Source organism: Hakea prostrata, chromosome 7, assembly GCF_041222555.1.
Source record: "Hakea prostrata isolate BN-2017 chromosome 7, UWA_Hpros_2, whole genome shotgun sequence".
Classification (NCBI taxonomy): Eukaryota; Viridiplantae; Streptophyta; class Magnoliopsida; order Proteales; family Proteaceae; genus Hakea; species Hakea prostrata.
Genome location: NC_142606.1, coordinates 2,560,714 through 2,585,640, shown reverse-complemented (window position 1 = coordinate 2,585,640; position 24,927 = coordinate 2,560,714). Strand labels below are relative to the sequence as shown.

The 24,927-nt window shown below is 38.2% G+C and overlaps 2 protein-coding genes and 1 pseudogene across 3 annotated transcripts in view; 1 reads left to right on the top strand and 2 right to left on the bottom strand.

Annotated features, from left to right (window-relative positions):
- Nucleotides 1-686: 686 nt before the first annotated feature.
- LOC149008946 (transcription factor MTB3 pseudogene) lies at nucleotides 687-4,320 on the top strand (annotated as a pseudogene).
- A 519-nt stretch (nucleotides 4,321-4,839) lies between these two features.
- Nucleotides 4,840-7,044, bottom strand: LOC149008945 (B2 protein-like). Of its 2 annotated transcripts, XM_089162176.1 has the most exons (6): nucleotides 6,939-7,044; nucleotides 6,372-6,779; nucleotides 5,767-5,867; nucleotides 5,527-5,610; nucleotides 5,323-5,433; nucleotides 4,840-5,201 (listed from the first exon to the last, which is right to left on the bottom strand). In XM_089162176.1, the coding sequence occupies exons 2-6, from the start codon at nucleotides 6,766-6,768 to the stop codon at nucleotides 5,160-5,162; spliced, it is 735 nt and encodes a 244-aa protein (XP_089018302.1). In that variant the 5' UTR covers nucleotides 6,769-6,779; nucleotides 6,939-7,044; the 3' UTR covers nucleotides 4,840-5,159. The 2 variants fall into 2 exon arrangements, with proteins under 2 accessions (XP_089018302.1, XP_089018301.1); XM_089162175.1 differs by lacking the exon at nucleotides 6,939-7,044 and having other exon boundaries at nucleotides 6,372-6,932.
- A 1,840-nt stretch (nucleotides 7,045-8,884) lies between these two features.
- CAND1 (cullin-associated and neddylation dissociated) overlaps nucleotides 8,885-24,927 on the bottom strand; it is a 29,491-nt gene continuing 13,448 nt past the window's right edge. Inside the window, 18 exon segments of the mRNA XM_089163739.1 lie at nucleotides 8,885-9,490; nucleotides 10,322-10,460; nucleotides 10,552-10,629; nucleotides 11,103-11,271; nucleotides 14,013-14,129; nucleotides 14,276-14,422; nucleotides 14,542-14,727; nucleotides 14,843-15,091; nucleotides 17,366-17,605; nucleotides 17,693-17,855; nucleotides 17,932-18,053; nucleotides 18,137-18,229; nucleotides 22,675-22,815; nucleotides 22,884-22,967; nucleotides 23,056-23,169; nucleotides 24,210-24,308; nucleotides 24,545-24,646; nucleotides 24,729-24,813. Of these exon segments, the coding sequence (XP_089019865.1) occupies nucleotides 9,394-9,490; nucleotides 10,322-10,460; nucleotides 10,552-10,629; nucleotides 11,103-11,271; nucleotides 14,013-14,129; nucleotides 14,276-14,422; nucleotides 14,542-14,727; nucleotides 14,843-15,091; nucleotides 17,366-17,605; nucleotides 17,693-17,855; nucleotides 17,932-18,053; nucleotides 18,137-18,229; nucleotides 22,675-22,815; nucleotides 22,884-22,967; nucleotides 23,056-23,169; nucleotides 24,210-24,308; nucleotides 24,545-24,646; nucleotides 24,729-24,813 (2,425 nt within the window). The 3' untranslated portion in view covers nucleotides 8,885-9,393.

Here is a 24,927-nt window from a genome sequence, read left to right as displayed (position 1 = left end):
CAAGTTCAACTAAGGTTGCTGAAGCACTATGACCATATCTGCATTGAACCGCTACAAAACCACCATTATAATCCCACATGATACACCATCTCCCTTATTTGTGAGAAATACTATCCCATAATCCATTAACAAAAATTTGAAAAATAGTAAGTTCTTCAGAAATGATATGACTAGGCCTTGGATAAGGATCTCTATGAGCCATTTGAAATTTCGTAATATGAGATTGTATAGGTAAGAGAAAGTAATCATTGTATGAATTATGGAGTCATCAATCCCTCTAAAAGTATTGCATTGATAAAGAAGAGCATTCCTAGCCCTTTATTGACTAGGTAAAACTACGCCCACACATTGGTGTAATGCAATAAATTTATTTTATTGTTTACACTTGAGATATTATAAGCTCAATGCCTTTTTTGATTCATGTGAATTATTCTATATTTAAAAATAAAATAAAATTATCCTATATTCTTAAAGATACCAATTCCATGGCTGACTCTTTAACAAATGTGGTCTTATTAGTGGAGCTTCCAAGAGTATAGCCTTCTACCAATTTTTGACTCAATCAAATATGTAGAATTGATGCCAATGCTAGTAAAAGCTTTTTAATTCAATAAAATCATTTTCTACCGAATAGAGATGGTTTACGCCAAAACTATATATAGACTAAACTTTACGGTAAATTGAGAATATCATAAGTGCCTTTTTTTTCATGGTAATTATGAAATTACAAGTGAATACTTGGGTTGTCTTGAAAGAAAATACACTGGTTATCTGAGTTTTGTAGGATTTGTGATGCAATTGGTGGTAAACCGGTGGTGAGGACGAACAGAATCTGGGAACTAAGGGTTTTTAATTCTTTGTGCAGCGAAGCTGGTGCTTTTAGTGCCGCGTGAAAACCCTAACATTGCTTACAGAGCTGGATAGAAGAGGTTCGATGGTCGGCGATTCTAGGGTTTTTTGTTTGAAGGAGATTTGACGATGTGGGTCGAAATCCAGGCTATTGTACCGATGCGGTCGTGTTTTTGGATGTCAGTCTGATTCTTAGTGATGTTTAAATGGGGAAATTGAAGCTCGGATTTGGTTGCAGATCTACGGATATGATTGGAAACGACGAAAGAGAAGGGAAACGCTGCAGGGAACATTAAGGTGGCACCCCTTCTAACCTTGATCCTTTGATGTTGTAGTATAAACATGAACCAGAAAGGAAACTGGAAGTGTTATCATGTATATTGCATTTAGTGAAAGGGGAGCTTCACTAGAGATCTTATTGAAAATCCCCTTTAATCATAATCCTCTGATGTTGTAGTTTATCAACCAAAAAGAAAATGTAACTGCTATACTGTATTATGCAGTTGAAAATGAGATCTTGAGAAGATCTGCGGACAGGGTTTTAGGATTTTTGGTTTTCGAACTCGTCCTGGGTATCTTAACTCAGAGACGCAAAGGGGAACGTTTTTCTTTTTTGGTTCCCAATTTTTTTCCCCCTTTTGAGTTTTAGTCAATTTTCCGAGACTTAGCAGATATGGGTGAGCAGAGTGACATGAGGGGGAACCTTTGGTCTAACGAGGAAGAGAAGTTAATGGCAGAAGCTGTATTGGGTGCTGAAGTCTGTGACTTCTTGACTTCCCCAAGCTATGTTTCGCCAGACTTGGTTACGATGGCTGGCGACAAAAGTGTCCAGCAAGAACTCTGCCAGCTTGTTGAAGGCTCGAACTGGACCTATGCAATTTTTTGGCAGCTCTCAAGGTGCAAATCTGGTGACCTGGCATTGGTATGGGGAGATGGTCACTGCAGAGAACCCAAATCAGGCGAGAGAGAAGAAGATGGATCTTCAAGGAATTCTGAATCCCAGAAGGTTGGAGGAAGAGAGAAAGAGCAGGAGATGAGGAAGCAGGTGCTTCAGAAGCTTCACTCTATTGGCGGATCAAAAGAAGTTAACTATGCTGCACAGTTGGATTCTATATCGGATGTAGAGATGTTCTACCTGACTTCTATGTATTATTCGTTCAAGTATGATGCCCAGGCTGGTCCTGCACTCTCTTTTGCCTCTCATAGATCAATTTGGCTTGTGGAACAGAAGCCTTCTACAGATTATTATCAGTCAAGATCATATCTAGCAAAATCAGCTGGCTTTAGGACCCTTGTTTGTGTCCCAATCGATTCAGGTGTGGTGGAACTTGGTTCTGTTAAGTCACTCCAAGAAGACCAAAATGTCGTGCAGATGATTAAAACTTTACTTGGGGATTCCAGTACTCATCGATCAAGACCATCAGCAGCAGCAACATCAGCTCCTAAGATCTTTGGCCATGACCTTAGTCTGGGCAGCTCAAAACCTCGTTCAGTCACTATTAATTTCTCTCCAAAGGTGGAAGAAGATGATGAGGGTTTCAACTTAGAATCTTTTGGAGTGCAAGTAGCAGTCCCCAGACATGGCAAAACCATAGCTGTGAGCAAAGAAATGGGTGCTAATCGAGTTGTTGGAACTTTCCCCAATGGCAATAGAAGTGAAGAAAATGAAATAAAACTGTTTGCACAGCCTAGACAGATGATTGTTGGGGCTCTTTCCAATTCAAGGGGGGTTGAACAATCCAAGGATAGCATGTTGCCTCGACCTGATGAGCGAAAACCCAGGAAAAGAGGGAGAAAGCCTGCTAATGGGAGAGAGGAGCCACTGAACCATGTGGAAGCAGAGAGGCAAAGGCGGGAAAAACTTAATCAGCGATTCTATGCATTAAGAGCAGTTGTTCCCAACATCTCAAAGATGGACAAGGCCTCATTGCTTGGAGATGCCATTACACATATCACTGATCTCCAAATGAAGATTAGGGTGTTGGAAGCTGAAAGGGAGATGGTAAATGGGAACCAAAAGCATTTGCCTGCTCCGGATATTGATGTTCAGACAAGGAATGATGACACTGTTGTCCGTGTGAGCTGCCCACTAGATTCTCACCCTGTCTCTAAGGTTATAAAGGCATTTAGAGAAAATGAAGTTATGGTTCAAGAATCTAATGTTTCAACCATGGACAATGATTTACTTCTTCATACTTTCTCTATTCGGGCTCAAAATGGTACTACTGAACATTTGAAGGAGAAGTTAGTTGCTTCCCTTTCAAGATGACCGACTATAAATTTGTACTTAACATGAATTTCAGTGCAATTTTTTTTCCTGTTGGGTTGGCTATTCCAAGGTGGCAGTTTCTGATATTGGAATCGCTTGTACTGTACTATGAATTAAGTTTTTAACATCCTAATATAGTTGTGTCCAGCCTTCGCTGAGACTGTTGTAATTTTGGATAGTCATATCTATATGGCTGCATGTTTTGCCTTGTTAGTCTGTGGTTTGATAAATTTACTGTGGAATCTCGTTTTTGGTGTTCTCTTATATCTGAATTTTGTTTTTCCCAAGAAAACTATTGTGTATACTGTTTTATATGCATCACTGCTTTTTGTTTGTGTGGAGCATCTCTGTTTGTTTTTTTTGGTAGAACCATAAGTCATATTCTTAACAGTTTGATACCGTATTTAAGATAGTTAGGCCATCGGGCAATTTTGAATAGGATTCTTAAGCTGTTTAGCATAACGCCACAGGGGTCAAGGGCAGGGTCTACTTATGATTGGTTGCTTTTGTCAATTGTGCAGATACTAGATACAATCCGAGAAGGAAGAAAGAACAAGAAAATGAATAAATAAATAAAAGGAAGATATAGATACAGTTTTGCTTTGAGGGGGGTGTTTCAATGTTGAATCTAAGAAGTAAGCAAACTCCACATCATTCTATTTGATCATAAAGGATGTGCTTCTTATATTCTCTTCTTAAAGTAACACAAACTGGCCTGGTTGATTGAAGATAAGTGACGGGAACTGTATCTGCAGAAGCAAACTGAAAACGGGAACGACTAAAAGAGAGACTGGGGGCGATATGGGGAGTGGAAAAAGGCAAAATTTGCCCCTTTGGATTCACTCACTACAAGAGGAAATCCGTCTTCTTCATGAATCCACACGGGTTGGACCTAACATAGAGTCCTGCTGTCAGTGCTGTGTCTGAAAAGCTATTTGTTGCCTTCTGTGATGGCTAAACTATATTAGTTTTTATAGAATTGAAGAAGCTCATACTCATACCCAGTCTGAGATAACCAATACCTGGTAGGAATCGGATACTTGGCTTTGAGAGCAAGAGAGAAGCATTTTTAAATTGTCAGCCTAATAGATAGCCAGTATCTAGTAGCAATTGAAATTAGCTTTAAACTAGAAAGAAACATTTCTAAATTATTAGCTTTGAACTTGTATTTCTGTGTGTTTTTCATCGTTTCCGTGTGACTTTTTTTTTAATGTATTCAACCTTGATACGATACATCTTTTAATACCCCCCACCTCCAATATGATACCTAGTATCAATATTTCAAACCTTGAAATCGATGAATAGAAAATTTATAAAATAGTAAATGTAGATATTGAAAGACCTGAAACTGGTAATATACATATCAAAATGGGGCTTCGGGAGTTACTTTTTTCCCCTACAAAGCTGAGATGATGGAAGTGCTTCAGGTTGATCAATCACTTAATGATTAGAGAGGTCACAACAAGAACATGATTTCATGGGACACTTACCTATAAGGCTATAACCATGGCAATATCTTTGATCAATGCTGTACTTAGCTTATAGTCATACTAACTTTTGCTGATGGATGTGGAAATTCAGGTGGCAAGTTGCTAACTTTGGAGGACATATGCTGAGCATAATGTGATGAATAATTGGGAGAAGGTATTTCGTACGAACAAACTACCTAAAGGCTCTTTCACCTTCAGAATGATTTTTGGAATCTGGAGGAGATTTCTTTGGTGAACTATATTTTCTTTTCTTTATAGCACATTGGTAGGCAGATGCTATTTTACATGATTTTGTTCTAAAGCACTGAACCAATGTCCCGATGAAGAACAGGTAAAAACAAGATAAAGAGATTGCCTACTGATATAACTCTGACTCAAATATAACCGTATATTATTTTACGCATATTGTGAAAATCACGAAATTCATAATTTTTTCTTCTCTGGTGCCCCTATTACATCTCCCTGTTCTCTTCTGATTATTAGAAATAAGGCTGCTTCTTGTAAAATGTTTCCTTTCTACTTTTGTGTGCTGTATTGAGCATCTTCTAGCTTTACATGTCTTCCTCCTTAAACAAGTCCAACAGTGCTAGCGCCTGACATGTTCAAGTTCAAACATCAGAATACTGTGAGTATATCATGGTCAAGTCCTTATTTCCCAGTTTTTGAATGGTTCTATTGGTAAATCTGAGTGCAGGATAGATGGAAGCTTTGTACCTCAGGCACGGAAAGCTGAAGCCGGAATTTTGGGCCATCGTAATGGTGCAGTATAGGCCTGAAAGCATCTTCTTCTAGTGGTTTGCACTTCCTCTTGATTCGGATTCTCACCTGAGTAGGATTGGTATCATGACAGCTTTCAGAGTCAGTTACTTCCAGATAATTTATACTGAAAATCATCTAACTTGTCAATAGCAATTTTACCTGTGCTGGAAATCTTGATTCTCCCCTGCATTTCTTGTCTTCCCATGCAGTTGGGTCTATATTTGAACCTCCAAAACTCATTGCCTAAAAAATATTATCAGGAGTCAACACAAGCAGATCATTTATATTAATCAAATGTATTGTTGCTCTAATTGTTTCCTGTTTTCTGTTTGTATCCAGAAAATGTGAATGATTGATTAGTCAAGGAAAATGGTCATCAGCACCCACAAGTGAACTCACCTGATACACTCCATGCATTTGGTGGGTTGTATAGTTATAGAGAAATAGGGGTAAGCCTGGAGTTATTGCCCTAACAGAGTCCTTGTATTTGTGCGGAAGTCCTGCAAAACAGAAAAAGGTGAAATTCAGCAACTCTGGTCTATAGAGGGAGCAAGGGGGAAGAGCCCCTTCGCTATAATGTGATTAGTGTGAACTCTGTAGCATCCCTGTTCTTTTCAAAGCTCACATACTGTGATTGATAGACACTGTTAATAATGGTTAATTTTTTATCAACTCTCAAGTCCTGAATTTGCTGCAGATCTGATCTTCAATTTTGATTGCATTTGTGAATAATTGGAACAAAAGGAAGCCTGAACTCCAGGTGCAGGTTTTTGATTACAAGTTGTTCGACAGATCGAAAGTTAACGAGTACCCAATTGTTGGGTGAAACCATGTAAACACTGATTGCTTTGAGAGACTTTTGGGTGGGAAGGACCAGTAATTGAACTGGTGACAAGCCAATGGCTTCTCGGATTTATGTAGCATATGTGGTATAAGGTACTGCTTCAAGTTGTGCAGAATGTTAGTTATGGCAGGAAGATAAGAGAAAATGAGATGGGAATCACCAAAGAGTTGGCGGCGGAGATCATCCTGCATAGTTTCGTTGTTGCAAACAAAAATGTAACCACCCAAGACTTCAGTCCTGGGCAGTGTTTCTGCAGGTGGCAGAGTCTTGTGCCATCTATCAGGTTGAATCGCTTGATTGCAGCGTTCATAGTACATAAGGGGCTTTGGAAAAGGAGGAGGATAGTATGTCTCTGTGTTGTTTGAGAAAATATCTGTGGAGCAGCTAATCTGTGTTTGATCATTGCTACTTCTGAACTGATTTTCAAGTACAAGCCTAGATGTAGCTGCCATCCTCCAGGTTTGTTCATCAGTGGACCTCACTGCCTGCTGTAACTCCAACCCAGGTTGCCAAACAGAGCTTTGGATGGAAGATACTTTTGTAGTTGTGGCTGACATTCTTGTTGCTTCTGCCATGGATATCAAACAGCCAAATAAATTGATAATTATAGCATGCAATCAGCAGAAAGCTAAGAACAATACGGGAAGTCATGAAGAATTCAAGCAAAGAAAAACTAGAAGCACCTCACAGTCAAAAACCATATTCACGTGAAAGCAGAAGATCTTACCAGGTTCAGGAGAGAAAGAGAAGATTTGAGAATGAGAATCTCGTTTGCTCACTCACTCTGCATGTCTTCCGCTACAGCTGGAAGAAGCCTTTTTAAAGACATTCCTTCACTTTCACTATCGTTGTCTGCGTGGAGAATTTGAATGGGAAAACCGCCAAGATTAGACATACTAAAATGGGGGGTATTTTGGTCAAATCTCTCGGGTTCAATATTACATTATTACGTTATTATTACTGAAATCAGAGAAGGTGGGGCTAACTGGCTAAGACGCTAAGCCACTTGGCCTGGACTTGGGAGTTGGGACTTGGGAGTTGGGAGTGTGTCCGTGCTGATGTGACTCCCTAGTTCTAAGTCATATGCGATCTTTGCTTTTGAGGAATTCAAATTCAAATTTCAAATGGGTTTTTCGGTTTGTATTATTCTCTTTAGAGCCCTTTCCTTTTTGATGGGTCCCACAACGTTTCCTTTAACTTTATGGAGAAGGAGAAAAACCAGAAAGTGGCTGAACCCAATTGACACCTCACCTCACGTTACCTGAGTAAGAGGGTTTTTTTTCTCCTTCTAATGGTGCTTCGTTACAAATTAGAAATCACTTCTCCTATATTTTACCAATGAAAAACGGCATAAATGCATAATTACTCATTAGGAAATTATTTGGCATAATTAGCCCGAGTATTTCGTGAATTTGGTTCTTTATCAGTTGGGTAATTAGTGGTTACGCAGAACTGCATCTTCTTGTTCATGGTAATGGCAAAATTGACTGATTTTGTTTTGCTTTTAGGCTGTCAAATGCCAGCTACGTCTTTATTTGTTTACATTAATTACCTTTGCATACTCAGGGTCAGGGTAGAATTGCACACCACACCAGCTCAAAAATCAGTCTTATAGCGCACATCCTGAGCGTCATGCCAGTCGGTGATTCAAAATCCCTTGTGTGACATTTAATAGAGAATTGCACTCTTTAAGACATTATAGGATTCCATTCTTATGTACCATCTGGAATGCCTCGTTCAATACCCAGAAATGATAATTGTGGTGGATTTGACACAGTTTAAAGTGTCAATACTACCAGGAGCACATTGGCATTCGCCAGATGATGGATGACAACACTTGCAGTAAAAAACGCCTTGATGAGTCAGCATAGCGACGCATTACTGAGGGATAAATCGTCTACTCCATGGAATATCTTTAGAGCTGATTCGGAAATCAAATCTCTGTTTTCACCATTTTCTGGGTCTGTAATTAAAAAGAAATTCCGGGTATGAGACTCTCCTGAGGACCTGACGTTCAATTGCGAAATCAAGGAGAGCAAAATCCTTCCTGATGAATCAGAAGCACCTTGTACTTCTATAGACAACGCTGATGCATTCGGCACTAGTAGCTTAAGTTCTTATTTTAAAGAAAAGAATAGCCTAAATCGAAATCCTAAGTTTTTCACACAACCCAGTAAATATAAGCCAGTTGAAAGCACGTGTTCTAACCAGCTTAAAGTGACAGCTGCTAGCAAATGCACAGATTAACAATCTCACAAATGAAGCAGACTATAGCAACCTTGGCGAAACAACCATCATTCCATAACGACCATCACATTGAGGGTTTGAAACAGGGATAGAGCAACGACATGAACCAGGCTACGACCGTATACATTAAATTGATGCACGACCCATGCACTGTTGCGGCATATCCCAGCACTAAATAGGTTCACTCGGATCACTAGGTACTCACATCAACACTTCATTGCTCCAATAAACACTAAAAACCGTAGCTAATAATATTTTCGGGAAATTCCAATGCTAATAATAATAGTACGTGGGAGGGTTAGCAACACGAGAAAACCAAAAATGATCGGCATATTTGACATCTTGCAAGGGTAATGCTACAGTAAGTTGAGTCTCCATGAGGAATGCCAGCAATCCATTTTGGGAAGAAGAAAAAATACCGTCACCTTACTAACAAAATTCACAAACTTACCCTAATAATTATAATAACAATATCAGTTTCATGTAAGATGGTGTACAAAATTATGAAATGCCCAGTAATCATGAACACACAAACCTCAGTACCCAAAACTTTTTCCCCCAAAAAAAATAATAATAAAATAAAATAAAATCCGAGGTAAATATGTTACAGAATACAATGTCTCTCTCTGAGGGGTATGGGAAGAAGGGGCGGGAAAGGATAGCACTAAACCATTTACAGAAAAAGCAACATCAAAATCGTCCACTATTTTCTTTGTTCTCCCCATCCAAAACTGAAATCCAATATTCAGTTTCTCCTCTTTTTTATATGGGTGTATATACCTATGCACCAAAATTAACTAAGCAAGGAGAGAAGATAAACGGTATACAAACCTCATCCCAGACGGAAGAAGATTCTCCGGGCTGCATTTACATTGATGACGAGTGCATCTTTCCATCACCATTTCGGGCAACCTCTCAAGGAATTGGAAAGCCCTTCACTCGCAACGAATAGAATTGTATTTCTCAGAAAGCAAGGGTGCTTTCATTATCTCATTCATGAGACTCTTGAATTTAAGGCTGCAGTCTCCTCCACTGAAAGAATAGAAAGTAAGAAAGAGTGGAAACCACTTGAAATATGCAGAATCTAGGAGATTTTAAGTTAATTAATGTAGACTGCACCTTTAATCTACTAAAATACAGAAGGCAAATCCACCATCGCAATAAGGTTAATAGCTATAGATGTCAACCGTTCTCAATCAGGGTAAATAAAGAAACTGCCACCTAGAGGTGGCAGGTAAGACTGCCTAGGTGATGATCCTCCCTGGACCTGGCAATGGCAGAACCCTTGGGCATTGGGTCCAACCTTTGACAGATGTAATCAAGGGGGCAGGGATCAAAATCATACTGGCACGTTAATGTTGCCAATGAGTACCATTAACCAGACAGGCACAAGGTTCAAGATGATCTACTCAGCTTGCTTTCTGGAATTTAAAGAATGACAAATTGTTAGCCATGTACAGTGTCTCTGTTTAGCCTCATGACTTAACAATTTGGGTTACAAAGTCAAGTCTTACACTAACATATGCTGAGTAGAAAGGCAAAGCATCATCTAATTGTGCAGGTTGGGCAAACAACAATGACCAGAGCCTCAAAATTTCACCATCACCAAAAATACAATTTTACGTATGCTACCTCAGGCAGGCGCAGATATGAAGCCTAAATCAAGGATCAGATTTCCACAAGTTCTCTCAGATGGATTGGTTATTTAAAGGTTCCTAAAGTCTCTGGCTACATTGCATCAAAATAAGAATTCGTAAAGTATTATAATTGAGCTGACAATTATTTTTTACTTGAACATGGTAGCATAAGAAGCATAGTAGAATTTGATACAAACAATTGACACTGGTTTTTAGGGGACCAAACCTTATGCGATTCAACGAAGCAATTGCTCGAAGAGCACTCCGGATCATGTCTTCATTACGATCCACTTCTTGCTTCACAGCATCAAGCTTTGGCTTATGATTAATAGTTTTTTGCAGAGGGTCAACCAGTGAATCCAACACTGAAGTTCAAAAGCATGTAGAGATTGAAAATCATATGGAACACAATGAAAGAACAGTAAACAAAATAACTTGTTCAAGGATGACACTGACCAGCAAGAACAGCAGATGGACACTTATCTGCAAGTCGGGAGAGAATAAGATGGCAAGGCATTTTAACATCATAATGATCTGGAAGCAAAAAAATTTAAGCCGATGTTAGGTCCTTTAGTTTGTCAATCACTAGTAAACAAAAATATACATTAATGATGGCCAGGCACATAACAGTAAAATATTCTATCCATGAAATTAGGAGCATATCTTGCCGGAAGGAATTGTGTATATATAGCATTAAGCGACAAATAAAACTATAACAGATACGAACTAGTCATATTCAAGATTTTTGCGGTAAATATATGTCATCAGACAACTCAAATTCGGGATGAACTAGAAACAGTACTATTTATCAAGATTTACAAAATAATGGAATCACTTATCACACAATCAGTCCTTGATTAGCTAAATCAGCCAATTAAATAATGCATACAGGAATTAAAAGGAGAAAAAAAATCTAGTGAGGGAGCAAGAATTAAAAGCTGAGTCAGCAGACAAACAAGATTCAATTTAAAATTTGAAGAAAAAGAAACAGCAGATTTATTTCTCACCATCTAAACCAGATTTAAGGTAAGGAACAATGAAAGATGAAGGATTCATTTGATCAAGACAACTGTCCAGCAATGTGTCGACACATTCAAATGCTGCTTTTCTTAGCTCAAGACCATCATCCACAACATGCTTAAAAGGACCGAGATCAACTGTCCTGATCAATTCTTTCTGCACAAGTAAGAGTAGTCTTCTGAGAAATAAAACAACCAGAACCTCATCCCAATAAAACTGATCAGCTACATGGACATGATGATGTTAATACAGTTAAAACATAAAATATAAAAAAGAGATTTTTTTTTGGGGTGTGTGTGTGGGGGGGGGGGGGTTTCAATGCAGCATCCCAGGCATCCTGTAAAGTCAGCAGATTTTGTTGACTTCATGAATTATGAAAACCATAAGACCCACATCTACAGCATCACACACACGGCAGGGATTTGTGGAACCTCAATTAAGGGATCTGAAGGTTAAAAGGAAAACCTTAACTGATGTAAGCACAAACCCTCCCCCTGGCCGAATCCCTGGGGGCCCGACCAAGATGGCACAATTAGGGCTGGCCGAACCCCTGTAGGCAATTTGGTCATTTTCCTTTATTAGTTAGATATTTTTAGTTCATAATTTTTATTTTTATTTTTATTTTTGGAGTCCAAGTCTATTTTTATTTCCCCGTTTGAGTTAACCAGTTGAGTTCTAGTAAATCTCGGAATCTATTTTAAGTAAAGACTCTTTGTGGATAATTAATTGGAAAGCAAGAATCCATGTAGCGATCCCATTTAATTGGGACTAAGTGTTGTTGTATTCTTTGTGGATAATTAGGTCTTTTATTCAAGTTCTTTTCTTTTATTATGTGGCTGTTAAGTGTAAAGGGGTCAGGGGATCCTAGTCTATAAAGAAAATCCTAGTGGAGTCTGTTTCTATTTCCTAGGTAAGAGTAAAATTCTTTCTTTCTTTGTATAAGGCTATAAATAAGCCATTCCCCTCATTGTAAAACTCAAGACTGGATTTAATAAAGATTGAAGACTCTTGTGGGAAATCAAGTCATGGCTTTCTTGGGAGGCCATGGCGGGATTCTAGCATGCCTTCTTCAGGATCCAGCAGCTTTCCTCCATCAACAGCATCCTCTCAAGTACGTAGAAAACCCCCTTCCCCCTACCCCCATCACAGCCCTCCCCCTCCACTTTTCTTTCTTGCACAGGCAAGGAACCTCCTCCCCTCCCTTCGCAGCCCCCTAAAACCCATCCCCAAGCCCCTTAGATCCCCTTCCCCACCATCCCCAAACCCTGTGGCACCCCCTCTTGTGGCAAGTCTGTAACAGAAAAAAGAAAGAAAAGAAAGTAAGATTTGAGAAAGCTTGCCCAAAATCCAAGAATCCTCCTCCAAGATCTCCAAAATCCTACCCTAGATCATCTACAAAACCCACCCATACCCAGCCACAGGTTTCCTAGAAATCTCCCATTTCTTGTTTCCTCTGTTTAATCATCCCTACAATCTCTTCTAACCATCCCAAGCTACTTTAATAAACCCTTTCCATTCCATATTAATTTTGGGCATCTCAAACCCTACCAATACTGATCCATATTATCTCATTCTTCTTTCCCATCAACCCTATGATAATTTGAGTCTCCCAAAATCATCCCATGGGATTTTGTTAAAGCCCTAACATCTCTCAAACATTCCCATAACCCTTCCCATTGGTCTCCATTATCCTAAACTCACCCATTAGGTTTTTGTTAATTATTTGCTGGTTCAATTAGAAGATTCTGGGCTAACCTTGAATTCTAAGAGATTATTTCAAGGAATCCTTACCCCTAGAGTTGGTTACATAAGCCACTGAGGACCATATGGGCTTTAGATTCCTTGTTTCAGGTGTAGAACTATAACAGGCCGACTCAATGAGCCATATGTATGAGCCATATTGTCAGTCCTTGGGTTATGCACAGAACTAATAATTGATTTAAGTAGAAGTCAAGTGAATCCCATGTCACTAGGAAAACTTTCAGTAAGGTCTACCATCAAGTTTTGTAGGAAATAGATTAATCTCAGATCTGAAAAAGAGCAAGCCACAACTTGAGCTCTTCTTACCAGCTATAACCAATTAAAAGATACCTTAACTGATTGCAACTGAATAAATATGAATTCATTGTTTAATGGTCTCGGTCCTAAGTCTTGAAAGTGATTATCATTCAGTTCTGATTCCACTTCCTAGGTCCTGACACTAGACCAATTACATCCAGACTGATAAGAACCACATAAATGAATAACACCTAAACAGATTAGGTCATTTATCTTTATCAGGTTAATCAAAACCCTGTGCTTCAACTTTGAGAGCTAAATCCTTAATCTGTACACCCATTAAGTAGTGGGTTTTCCCTTTCCTTGCACTGCCACAAATAGACCACTCATTAATTTATTTATAATAGTTTTTAAACTCCAGTATTGAAACCAGATTTGTGAGAGCAGCACAATTCAAAATGCTGATTTGTCAATGACCAGTGAACCAATTATCATTTAAGTACACATTTCAACTTAGTAACTCGACAGTTGCCCAAAGAATTTAATGGAGTGAATAGAAATGAAAGTTGTTATATTCCCTGGAATAATATGCCTCTACGTTTTAAATCTGGCACCAATAGGGATCAGTCAGTCAATAATGATCTTCTTGTTTAGGACTTTCAGCAAATTAATAACTGTAGTATCAATTAGAACGAACCGGCATGGGTTGGTGTTTGACACACAACAAGTATTTCCAGAAAGCCCCCCCAACCCCCAGAGGCCCAGAAACATAAAAGTAAAAATAGAGAAGGAAAGAAAAGAAGAGGGAGTTGGTTCCTTCTTATATCCAGGACCAATGTTTCTGGTAATCTACAAATTCGGTCAATAAATTGGATGCTGAAGTGGAGGATAGCATTTACCTTTACCACAGTCTGGTCATAAAGAAGGGGAAGTAACTCTGGAAGAAGCCCCTTAATGAGGTTTGGCTTGTTGTGAGCTGCTGTACTCAATGCCAACACGGCTGCACGTCTAACATGCTGTATATCCATTTCAAGAGACGAGTAATACTTGTCAATCAATAGTTTATGCAGAAGATACCAATTAAAGATTGGGCATAAAAGGTTTGTCCAGGGAAATATGTAAATGAAGTATATGTTATTCATTTTGGAAACAGGATATTTACCCGGTCATTATCCTTTATAAGCATTAGGAATGAGGACATCTCAGGGTACAAAATCTCATCAATCTTCTCTGGCCTCTCAACAATTGAATATTTAGCAGCAATTACAACCGTAGCTCTAGTGAATGCAGCAGGGCTGGTTGTTCGCATCTACAAAAGTGAAACGAAAGAATTATGCTTTCTCTGCAAGTGCCTTAACAGTAAAGCATAAATATGAAACAGAAGCCCAAAAAAGATATGAGATGATTATACTTGTAGTAGAAATATACCTTCAGCGCAGGAACAAGTTTTGTAGGCTCAATAAGAGCAATTTTGCCAAGACACTCAGCCACTACATTACGAACACCCTCTTCCTCACTCTCACAGTGATTAAAAAGTAATTTGAGTATCTTTTCCACACTTGTATCCTGAAACTCAGCCTGGCAGCCTTTGTCCAGAAATTGCCTTGCAATAACCTACAGAATGGAATATAGTATATTCATGTTTTTTTTTGGGGGTAAAGATAGTACACTCATGTAGCACACAGAAGAGAATAAAGCTCCAGACAGCGATACCAAATTGAGAACAGACCTCTTTCAAAGAATGAAGTAACAGATACTGCTTCTTTTGTTGGTTGTCAATTTGATCCAAAATAAAAGGCAAGTACTTTGATAGATTTCCCACAGCTATATTTCCAAGAGCATAGGAGGCAGCAGACTTAATTTCCTCAAAAGGAGATTGGAAAGATTCAATAATAATGTTCTCTATGTGCGCATGTAAACTGAGATCTTTCCTTCTTCCGATTTCTCCCAGACAAAGCAAGGCCAAGTGTTGTTTAGCCTAAAAGATGGATACCATGGAAGTACATAGTAGTTAGACCAGAAAAAGGAAAACCATTGAAATTCTCAAATGTTAGATAACTGAATACAATAGTATAAACTTCAAGTGTGTTCTTTCAAGACAGATGCTAAACCAACTATAAATAGTACAAGTTCATATTCAAGTTACATAAAATTGTGTCTCAAATCTCCAGTTATAAGTACAAATGCATACCAAGGACTACCTCACGGATAAAATCAAACCACCGGAAATAAGGAAAGAGAGCCCCAACTAGAAGAATCCGGGTGAGCATCAGTTATGGATTTCACGTTTCTCACAAATCCTACTCCTACATTGAAGTTCTGTATGCTCACTACAGATGTAGTACAAGATTTTATTATTTCAAACTAGGAATAAAACCAGGATCCGTAATCGAAAGATGAATTTGTCTAGAAATTAAACAGGTGAACCACATTACAAGGTCACTTCAAATAAAATTTAAAATGGCTTATCCTATGCAATGACATACATGCCTGTTAAAATGCCCTGTTACAATGGGTGGGGTCTTCACTTTTTCTTTTTTCTTTTTGGGGGGGGGGGGGGGGGATGGAACTCAGGGTTTCTAATAAAACGAATTAATTTAGGTTATTTAACTGCATTAACCAACACCTGCAACTCCCCCTCAGCCCTCATTAGCATTGCTCACACCTCCAAAACACCTCACTCTGCATGACTGATTGCAATCTTTTCTAGAGTCACTAAAACCATACTCTTTCTCCATTCAAATGCCCTCATAGCACCACAAGAAGAGAAAATATTCTTGAAGTCAATATTCCTAACAAGTGAAATAATTGATTCTTCTTCATAGGGCTCCTTTGAAATAACATTTAAGTGAATCATGCAGGTAATAAAATAGTCATATAGAATAAGTTATTGAACCAGACAAAATGAATTTGTTGCTCTGTAGCTTTGCCTCTGAACAGAAGCCTCATATAATTCAAGTATCAAAACTCTCTGCTCCAGTGCTTCTTGGAATGATTATATGATTCAAGTCTTATTTATTTAGCCTACGAGTAACTGTCACTCTTTGGAATCTGGGTATGAAAAGCTCCGCAGAGCGGTCGTCTGCAGGCACTACTGGCCCCACAGCTTCTCAATGCCCATCTCCCACTTGACACACTACACACCTGATTAGAAAGATCACTAGGAAATCAAACCTCTAGTACCGGGGTAGATTCCTTCTGATCTGATTCCTGAACACCATACTCTCAAAGAATAAATGCACTTCACTACATATGAATATGAAATGATCAAGCAAGACAGAATAAGAGTCTCATCAGCTCATATAGGAGAATCCGTGAAAATAGCAGATTTAGGCTCAAAGCAAGGGATGTCAGACATGAAATCAACAATTTCTGGGAGGCCTGTTCCTAGCGCAGCAAACGAACACTACTGGTACCATTCTGAGCAAAGGTAGAAAGGGAAAAGGAATTTGAACTCTCTCTTAGGGGGTAACCTTTCTCTTTCTGAGGTAAGGATTTTCAATTGAGAGACGCACAAATGCAGCTGCCATCGCTATGGTCATTCAAGAATGGAAGCGGGTGATGGTGAAATGACACAGAAATGGGGAGCAAAGAGAAGTATTTCCATGCTACAAAAAATATTTGTAGATTACAAATAAAACGAAAAAAAGAAGAAAAAAATCGTGTGGAATACAAAAATTATCAACAGGCCCCTTTCATTATATCAGGTATTCAAGACTAAGCTGCATATTTAGTACATCCAACACTGGGAAAGGCACTGAAAATAAGAGATCGAGAAATTAATGATATGATTTCCCACGTGAAGCACAAGTTATAGCAGAGTCAATTGCAGGCACAAAAACTCAAGTTCATTGCATTCAAATTATTTGTTAAGTCAATCGCTGAAAAAAAGAAAAATCTGCTCACTGCCACGAACATTTGTAATGTATAATATGTTGCATGCACCATATGTTTTTTTGGACTTAAATTCACATAAGTTTTACAAGGAACTTCTTCAAAAGCATAGTCAAGTTATTCTGGCAAAAATCAGCTGTTGGGTTTACTAAGGAACTATACCTCCTGAGCTTGTTAGCAATAACCTGCCACAAGGCTACAAGTTGCGTGCTACCAACATCAAATATCAACCAAGATAAAATGTGAATGAAAACTCAAACTTTAAAAAAGCACCTTACAGAAACAGAATTGAGTGAAAACTTGTTATAGCCTAATAGCATTAAGACATCTAAGATTGTTAAAGCTGGACGACACTTACAGAATTTGTACTGTTATCATCTTTAAGTATGTTTGTAAGCATTTCTACTGTAGATGCACATTTCTGATCACCTGCAGCAAGGCATAGAACAGCAACACATTGAGCTACTGAGTACAATGCCTGTTTTGCAAGGCCACCAGACTGGGGAGATGGCTTGGCACTAGAAAGAAGAGAATCTAGCAAATCATCAAAACTTGTGTTTGCTGAATGGACCAAAGCAGCAAAAAAGCTTTGCAAAGCCTGCAGCATTTGAAAAGAACAATCTCAGTAAAAGCTAAAGCTCTAGCATAAAATTTACAACAGCCAGCAAAATGTCCCAGACAGTACCAAAAGTGCCTGTCCCTGCAACAATGAGCTCCTAATTAATGTTAGGGCTTGAGGAAGAACTTTATGCCTAACAGCTAAACCCACATTTGGGCTTGAATTACTGTCAGCCATCAACGTGCAACAAAGTTCTAACGCAAGAGCTGTCATATGCAGGTCCGAATCACTGGAACATAAATGAGCCATGTCAGAGTGAATATAAAATCAAACCAGTACAAACATAAATTAAACAAAAAGCAAACCTAATAAGTGATGAAAGTTCTGCAATTATAACTTCATATGCAGGTGAACCAATCCTATCACCGTAAGCAACAATTAGAGAATTCAATGTCCCCAAAGTTGCCTGCCTCAGTGCCCGGTTTGCCTATTTTAAAAGAAGGGAATTAGACACGCACAAATACAAGTTTTCCTCAACTGAAAGAAGCAGATTTGTCATTAGCTGCATACCTTCCGCAAGAATGCTGTTAACTCTGCAATCACATGCTCCAGAACACATGATAGATCAATCTTGAGAGGAGACGAAGCAATGACAGCAAATGCCTGTAGACGCAGAACATTAAGCTTTCATTGAATAGTCAAACAATAAAAGAGCCATGCAATAATAAAATCGCATCCATTGGTCAGTCGTCTAAACGAAGAAAAAGCAAGAGCAAAACTTGTAAGGACAATTTCTCATACACCCACAGAGAATGGGATGTGTTATGGGCTTGGCAACCCATACTACCATAGGGTGGCGTCAAACATTCCCAGATGGCATCAAAAGTTCTTTTCAGATAGATGTAATAACCAGCAATAGGGGGGGGGGGGGGGGAACTAACCCTAACAATAGCAACCATGTTTAATGTTGAGTTTCCAACATCAAGAAGCCACCAGATTTATAACAAAACAGCCAAGAAAAGAGACTAGAAGATACTTTACTTTTTAGTTTGACTCTCTCATACTGGAATGGGAACAAGGCATGACAGATCCTCAAAGAAAAAGTCACATGTACCACATTTTTCTAGCAACCTTCCAATAGTCAAACAGGAAAAATTAGTCCTTCTCCAGGAGTACTAGACTTTCAAAACTCCCTTCTACACACAATATGGCTTACTCAACAACACACACCCCCCCCGGGTGGATTTTAAGAGATATTACAAACTGCTTTCTGTTTTCATTTTTTATTTGAATTTTCTACTATTCTCTTGCAATAATCTAGACAAGGTTTTGCCCTAATCGACACATCAAATTACGCTTCTTATAATTTCACCCTTAAACCCTCCACTCCCCTGATATTCAGAATCCAGCTTTTTATAGGGTGAACTAACAAATTGGGATTAACTCATTTTAAAAGCTCTCTCAAACGGCCTTTTCTCGGCATATAATGGAATTTTTCTGTAATTAATCTCAAGCTAAGAAAGTTCACTAACTCAAATTTTTTGGACCCAGTAGGGATCTGAAACGAGTACTCTCTCAGTACCAGTATTTCAGTCCAGAAATACAATGTACATTTATGACTGCTCAAAAGGACTGCAAATCATCTTCAGCTAACCAGATTTCAACCAGCCCTCAACACCTTTAAAACCAGAAGTATCAATACAGACATCCCCTCCAAACTCATTAAAACAAAAGTTATGTGTGTATATATATATTACCTCTACCTGCGCCAATTCGCTAGTTGGAGGTCCTCTCTTCCTCAGCTCAGGCCTGCCCCTAGCCCCTTGGTGGCTAGACCTGTAAACATATCTGCTTCGGCTCGGATACACTACTCTCAGTATCTGAATCGTATAAGCAAAACAACTATCCGAATCTGATCCGATATCCACGGAAATTTACAAAAGATACCGAATTCGAATATCAAATCTTTTCAGATATCCAATAATTATCCAATTGGATGAAGTATCCAATTACTAATTGTCATTTTTCAAATTCTAATTTTCGATTTCCAATTTTCTAGTTACCGATTACCGGTATCCAAATCTGATTATCAGCACTTCTTAGAGAAAAAAAAATGTTTCATCTCATGGTTTTTCCACAGTTAGGCCAATTTGCTATGGATAATTGATGGGGTTTAGGATGAGTTCAACATATTAATTAGGTTTTTCAACTTTAGTGAGGGTCAAAATGTCACTTGGTGAAATACCATACAAAATTTAAACATACTATTTTTTTTTAACAAAGAAAAACATTTTACTCTCACTAGATAAAATTTTATCCGAATATTATCTGATCCGATAAGCAATTATCCGAATCTGAATATGGTTGCTTACCAGGTGAATACAGATATTTTCTGGTAAGAAAAATTCTAGATTCGGAAACCCATAAACAAATACAAATTTGAGTAAGGGCTCCTCCGATACCAACCCCCTCCCCCCACTTTAGGAGTGTAGGAGAAGTAACCGCTCCACAAGAGGTTGCCATCAACTAGATGCAGATTTCATAATTGAGTTCTCAACCTCTTGGAAGAAGAAGAAGAAGAAGAAAAAATAGGCAACACTAGTTTCTAATTTGTTGTTAAGCTTTTAGTTTTGGCCTTGTGCTTTCTTGTTTGGGCAAATTACATATAGACCCCCTAGATTTACAATCAATTACATCTACTGCCCCTAAGAAAAAAATCAATTACAAATGCCCCCATGCTGTTAAGAATTGGTATAAGTGATGATGTCACCCCTAAATAAAAATGTGGGGCCAGTGGGTGATTTCTGGCAAGGTTAAGAAAGAGATGGGTGAAGAGAGGTTAAGAAAGAGATGGGTGAAGAGAAAATCCATTCACCCACTTCTATAGTAATTTTTTAGGGCATTTTAGTCATTTAATATTGAAGTTAACATTGCTATTATGAGAAATGCCTAAACAAAGAAGAGTAAAATTGGGCTTTTGAATTTCTATTTAGTGGTGACATCATCACTTAACCCAATTCTTAACAGCAAGGGGGCATTTGTAATTGATTTTTCTCAGGGGTAGATGTAATTGATTGCAAATCTAGGGGGTCTATATATAATTTACCCTTCTTGTGTTTTGCCTCATTGGCCTCGCCTAGGATCAGCCCTCCATTCCCTTGTACTCTATCCCCCCACCCTCTTTTGGATGAATGGATTTTTTACGCATCCCCAAAAAAACGTAATTATTAGCAAAGTTGTCAAGGTGAAGAGGCGAGGCGACATAATTTAGGCCACTTGAGGCGATGAGGCGCCCACCAAGGCGGTTAAGCGTCTAAAGTGTACATCCAGTACACTCTTGTAATCTTTTTCATCATAAATATACGAAAAATATATCATATATTATACAATAATAAGCTAACATTAGGCTACCGAAAGTCATCCATCAACAAAAACCACATATATTAATTTACTAGATCCTAAATAAATTACAAGTGATTAAGTAGCATGTAAATTTAAGATAAAAATCAGCAATTCAAATTTACTATAAAGTTAGTTACAGCAGTTGGATAAGATGAAGCTACTAGAGGAAGGAGCTGTAGGACATCCACCCCCCCCCCAAAAAAAAAAAAGCCTCAATAGAAGCCTAAGAATAAGCAACCCACAATAACTTTGATGAAAAATAAAAAATTAAATAAAACAAGGCAGCAAGTGAAGAACACCTGTTGGACAGAGTTGCTAGAAATACCAAAAGCCGAAAAAAGAAAAAGGAATTTTGACTTGATTAGTTGATTGTCGCCTGAGAAGAACACTTGCCGCAAAGTGTGACAGTACTCTTGTGCCTCACAAAAGCGTGAAATTAAAAAAAGAAGGGTTTCTAGCAAAGAACCTAGCTAGAATAAGCCTTAACTTGCGAAAGGACCTTGCCGAAATGGAGCTAGGTTGCAACAATCAAGTATTGCGCTGCGACTGTGACGGTGCCTCAAAGAAGCAAGAAACAAAAAAAGGGTTTCAGGAAAGAACCTTGCCAGCATAAGCCCTCGCTTGAGAAGGGGAGTTGTCAAAGTGGACTTGATTGCCAAAAAAAGAGATGCGGACATTGGGCAACGGGAAGAATGCAAGTCAAAGAGTGAGTTAGTGAAACCTAATATGGGTGGTTTATTGTGCGAAGAAGGCAAAGTACTTAGGTGATCCCATGTTACTACGGTAGATTTAGTTTTGATACATCATCCAACTACCATATTTAGATAAGTGTCTACATTATCAACTTTCCATTTAGCATCTTTTGAGTTAAGAAATTTAAAAAGAAACACTCAGTAAGGTTGTTGCATTCAAGGTTTAAAGTATCGGTATCGAGCATCATATCGGTCATGTGATTTTAAGAGACGTATTGTCTTGTATTGAGTATTGTATCGCTCTAGCTAATGTATTTTATTGTAATTCAATGGAGAGACGGATCGAGATGTATCGTATCGATTGGATCAAATATGGACACGTATCGGCTAGTATCGCATGGTATCGTGAGATACTTTAAACCTTGTTTGCATTGGCCCTCAAGGCGTGTCTGAGGCACCCAGAGCGCCTGCCATAAACATATTCAATAAGGCAAGGCTCGCCTTGCGCCTTGGCATTCCATCTGGACGCCTAGGCAACACCTTGACAAACATGTCTATTAGCACTTGAGCATTTCAAAATTGCCAGATATAAACAAATAACAGAATAAATATAATGTAATAAGTACTGTTTAGGATGGCTAACAGTGAGAATAAGTTAGAACACGTGACTGCACAACCAAATTATGACCCCAGACGAAAATACACAGAAGAATTGCAAACAGACAAAAGAAACAAATAGGCAAAAGCAAAATCAAGTAAGATAGACTACTCAGGCTCACCCCGTCACTGCATGTGCCTTTTGCATCCATCACAACACATACAGCACATGCTTGAAGCAGATAAAACAAAGCAAAACAAAGCACAGACATTCAAAGAAGATAACTCAAGCAGGGACAAAATGACGGTACGGGTAATTTGTTAACACATTTTCATAGCATTAACAGATTAACGGAACTCCCATCAGAAGTCAAAAGAACACATTTTTCCAGGCATATTCCATCACAAAGCACGCACCTTAACCGCAGTAAGTCTGGTTATCTCATTTCCCATCCGGTCAACTAGCACAGGAAGACATGCAGGTAATTCAGCTTGAAGATTATCACCAAAAGTCGAGATAACGAGGCCCATGCAAGAAATAGCACACTCCTTGACTTCCTGGAAAAACAACTTCATGAGATACAGAAAAAATGAGGTGGAAAGTATCAATAAAGAGTTCAGCCAACCTGATCTTGATCTTGGTTGGCAAGCCGTGTCAAAATGGCATTATATATTGGATGAACGTAAGGTTTAAAATCAAAACCACAACCCTGCATCAGCAAATAGTAACATCCCATGAAATTAATAGATCATGTAATTGTGTGCTAAACATTCAAGACAGAGACAAAATATATTCACCTTAAAATCTGGTGGACGCACAACACGAACAAGCTCCCCACATACTCTTAATGCCTCGGCAGTGACTTTGTAATAACGCTAGCCAACGGCAGATAATATAGGACCAGACAAGGCCTGGAACAAAATATATCAAATATTCAGGGAGATAAAGCAAAAGACACCTAATTAATTTACTCATAAAAGGGCTACACAGATAAGTAATATCTAAAGAGAAAAAGAAACATGGAAACAATCAACACTAGAAAAAATTGTAGCAATAGAGTATGGATCACAATATGAGCTTTCATGAGATTTAGACAAAATAGCAGGTTTCATTTCCGTTTTGCTAGACCATAAAATGAAACCAACTGAAATATACGTTTTTGCCAAAGTTACATAAAAATTCACATTTCCTGTGAACATTCAACCATGTTTTTTGGATTTCAATAATGTTACTCTTAAGCCCTTTGAATAAAATGCATGTTTCAACGGAAATTTAACAGTTTTTATGAACTGATCAACCATGTCAAGTTCCAACTTCCAATGTTATTTTGCTAGTTTTGACTTCAAAGAGAGAAAATCCTAAGAAAACCCATATACTTGTAATGAACTATGTGCAACATTTGATGATTACAAAGTAGTTTCTAATTAAAAATTATCCATTTCTTAGGCATATTAGAGTTGTTTTAATAGAACAGTGTATTCTAAACTTTGAGACTTAACTTCCCAATATAAAACATTGTATGGCATATGGTAACCTATAGTCCAAAATTAAACTACCCTAAGGGTTCCAGTACAGTTAAAAGACACAAATAGCGTGTCCATAAGTTTCATGAAGTACTTTAGCCATTAGGAGTTAGGACCCAAAAAACCAAACATCAAAGATTCCGAGGAAGGGAAAAAAAGTTTAAGCCCAATCTGACTCCCAAAATTAACAGAACTTCAACTGAATCTCAGCAAACTCAAATTACACAAAAAAACACAATAGTTCAATCAAAAAGTTGCCAAACTTCAGCAGGGGAAGTAAACAAAAAGTAAAGCAGGTAAAACTACCAAAAAATTTAACATTTTACTTCTTGTAAATTCTTTTTCTTTTCTCCTCTCCACTAAAATCTTTTACACTTGCATATAAAAAATCAAATATGATGAATTATGGAGTGCAGTGTACACACTACCTTGACATAATTGTGAAAGACAGAAGATGAATGCGAAGCCATAACTAATCTGGTGAAAATTAGAGCCTCAATTTTCAAATTTGAGGTAGAAGACTTGTCCTGAAATCATAAAAAATTAGAATAACAGTATGCAATAAAATGAATAAATCCCTGACATTGATATTTAACGATTCACATATATCAATTCATTAATTTGGAGAGTTCAGAAAGCAGATTTATAGGAAGCCCAACCTAGATATTGTAATGGTTAGTAGATTAAAGCAGAGGAAACACATTAGCAACACAAAGAGGGAGGTACAGAGCTTCAAGCTTCAGCATTATTTGGTTTCACTTACACTTAATGCCTTTTCAATTCCAGGAACAAGGGACCCAATGTGTTCTGCTAGGCAGTCTGGTAAGACGACCACAAGTTCCTTCAAGACTGAAAACGCACCAACCTGCACAAAGGACAAAGGATCGATACAAAAAGAGAGAAGGTTCCTTCATGCATTAGTAAATGTTTATTACTCTACTACACACCTTTGTCTTGATAGACTTTTCACGCAATTGCTTGTTTATAGATCTAACAATTTTTGGAACTTCTTGTTTCAATAACCACCTTGGACTGCAAATGGATCAAATTAGTGTCAGCTACAACTTAGCAATATCTACTTATCAGAATCAAAATGAAGGCAAAGCTAATATCAGCTAAATAAACAGAATACCGTGCAACCTATGT

Coding starts and splice junctions, on each gene's coding strand:
- LOC149008945 (XM_089162175.1), bottom strand. CDS start 6,786: ATGGCAGAAGCAACAAGAATGTCAGCCACAACTACAAAAGTATCTTCC. Junction 5,434..5,526: donor AATCAAGATTTCCAGCACAG/GTAAAATTGCTA, acceptor AATCCTACTCAG/GTGAGAATCCGAATCAAGAG. Junction 5,202..5,322: donor TTCAGCTTTCCGTGCCTGAG/GTACAAAGCTTC, acceptor TGAACATGTCAG/GCGCTAGCACTGTTGGACTT.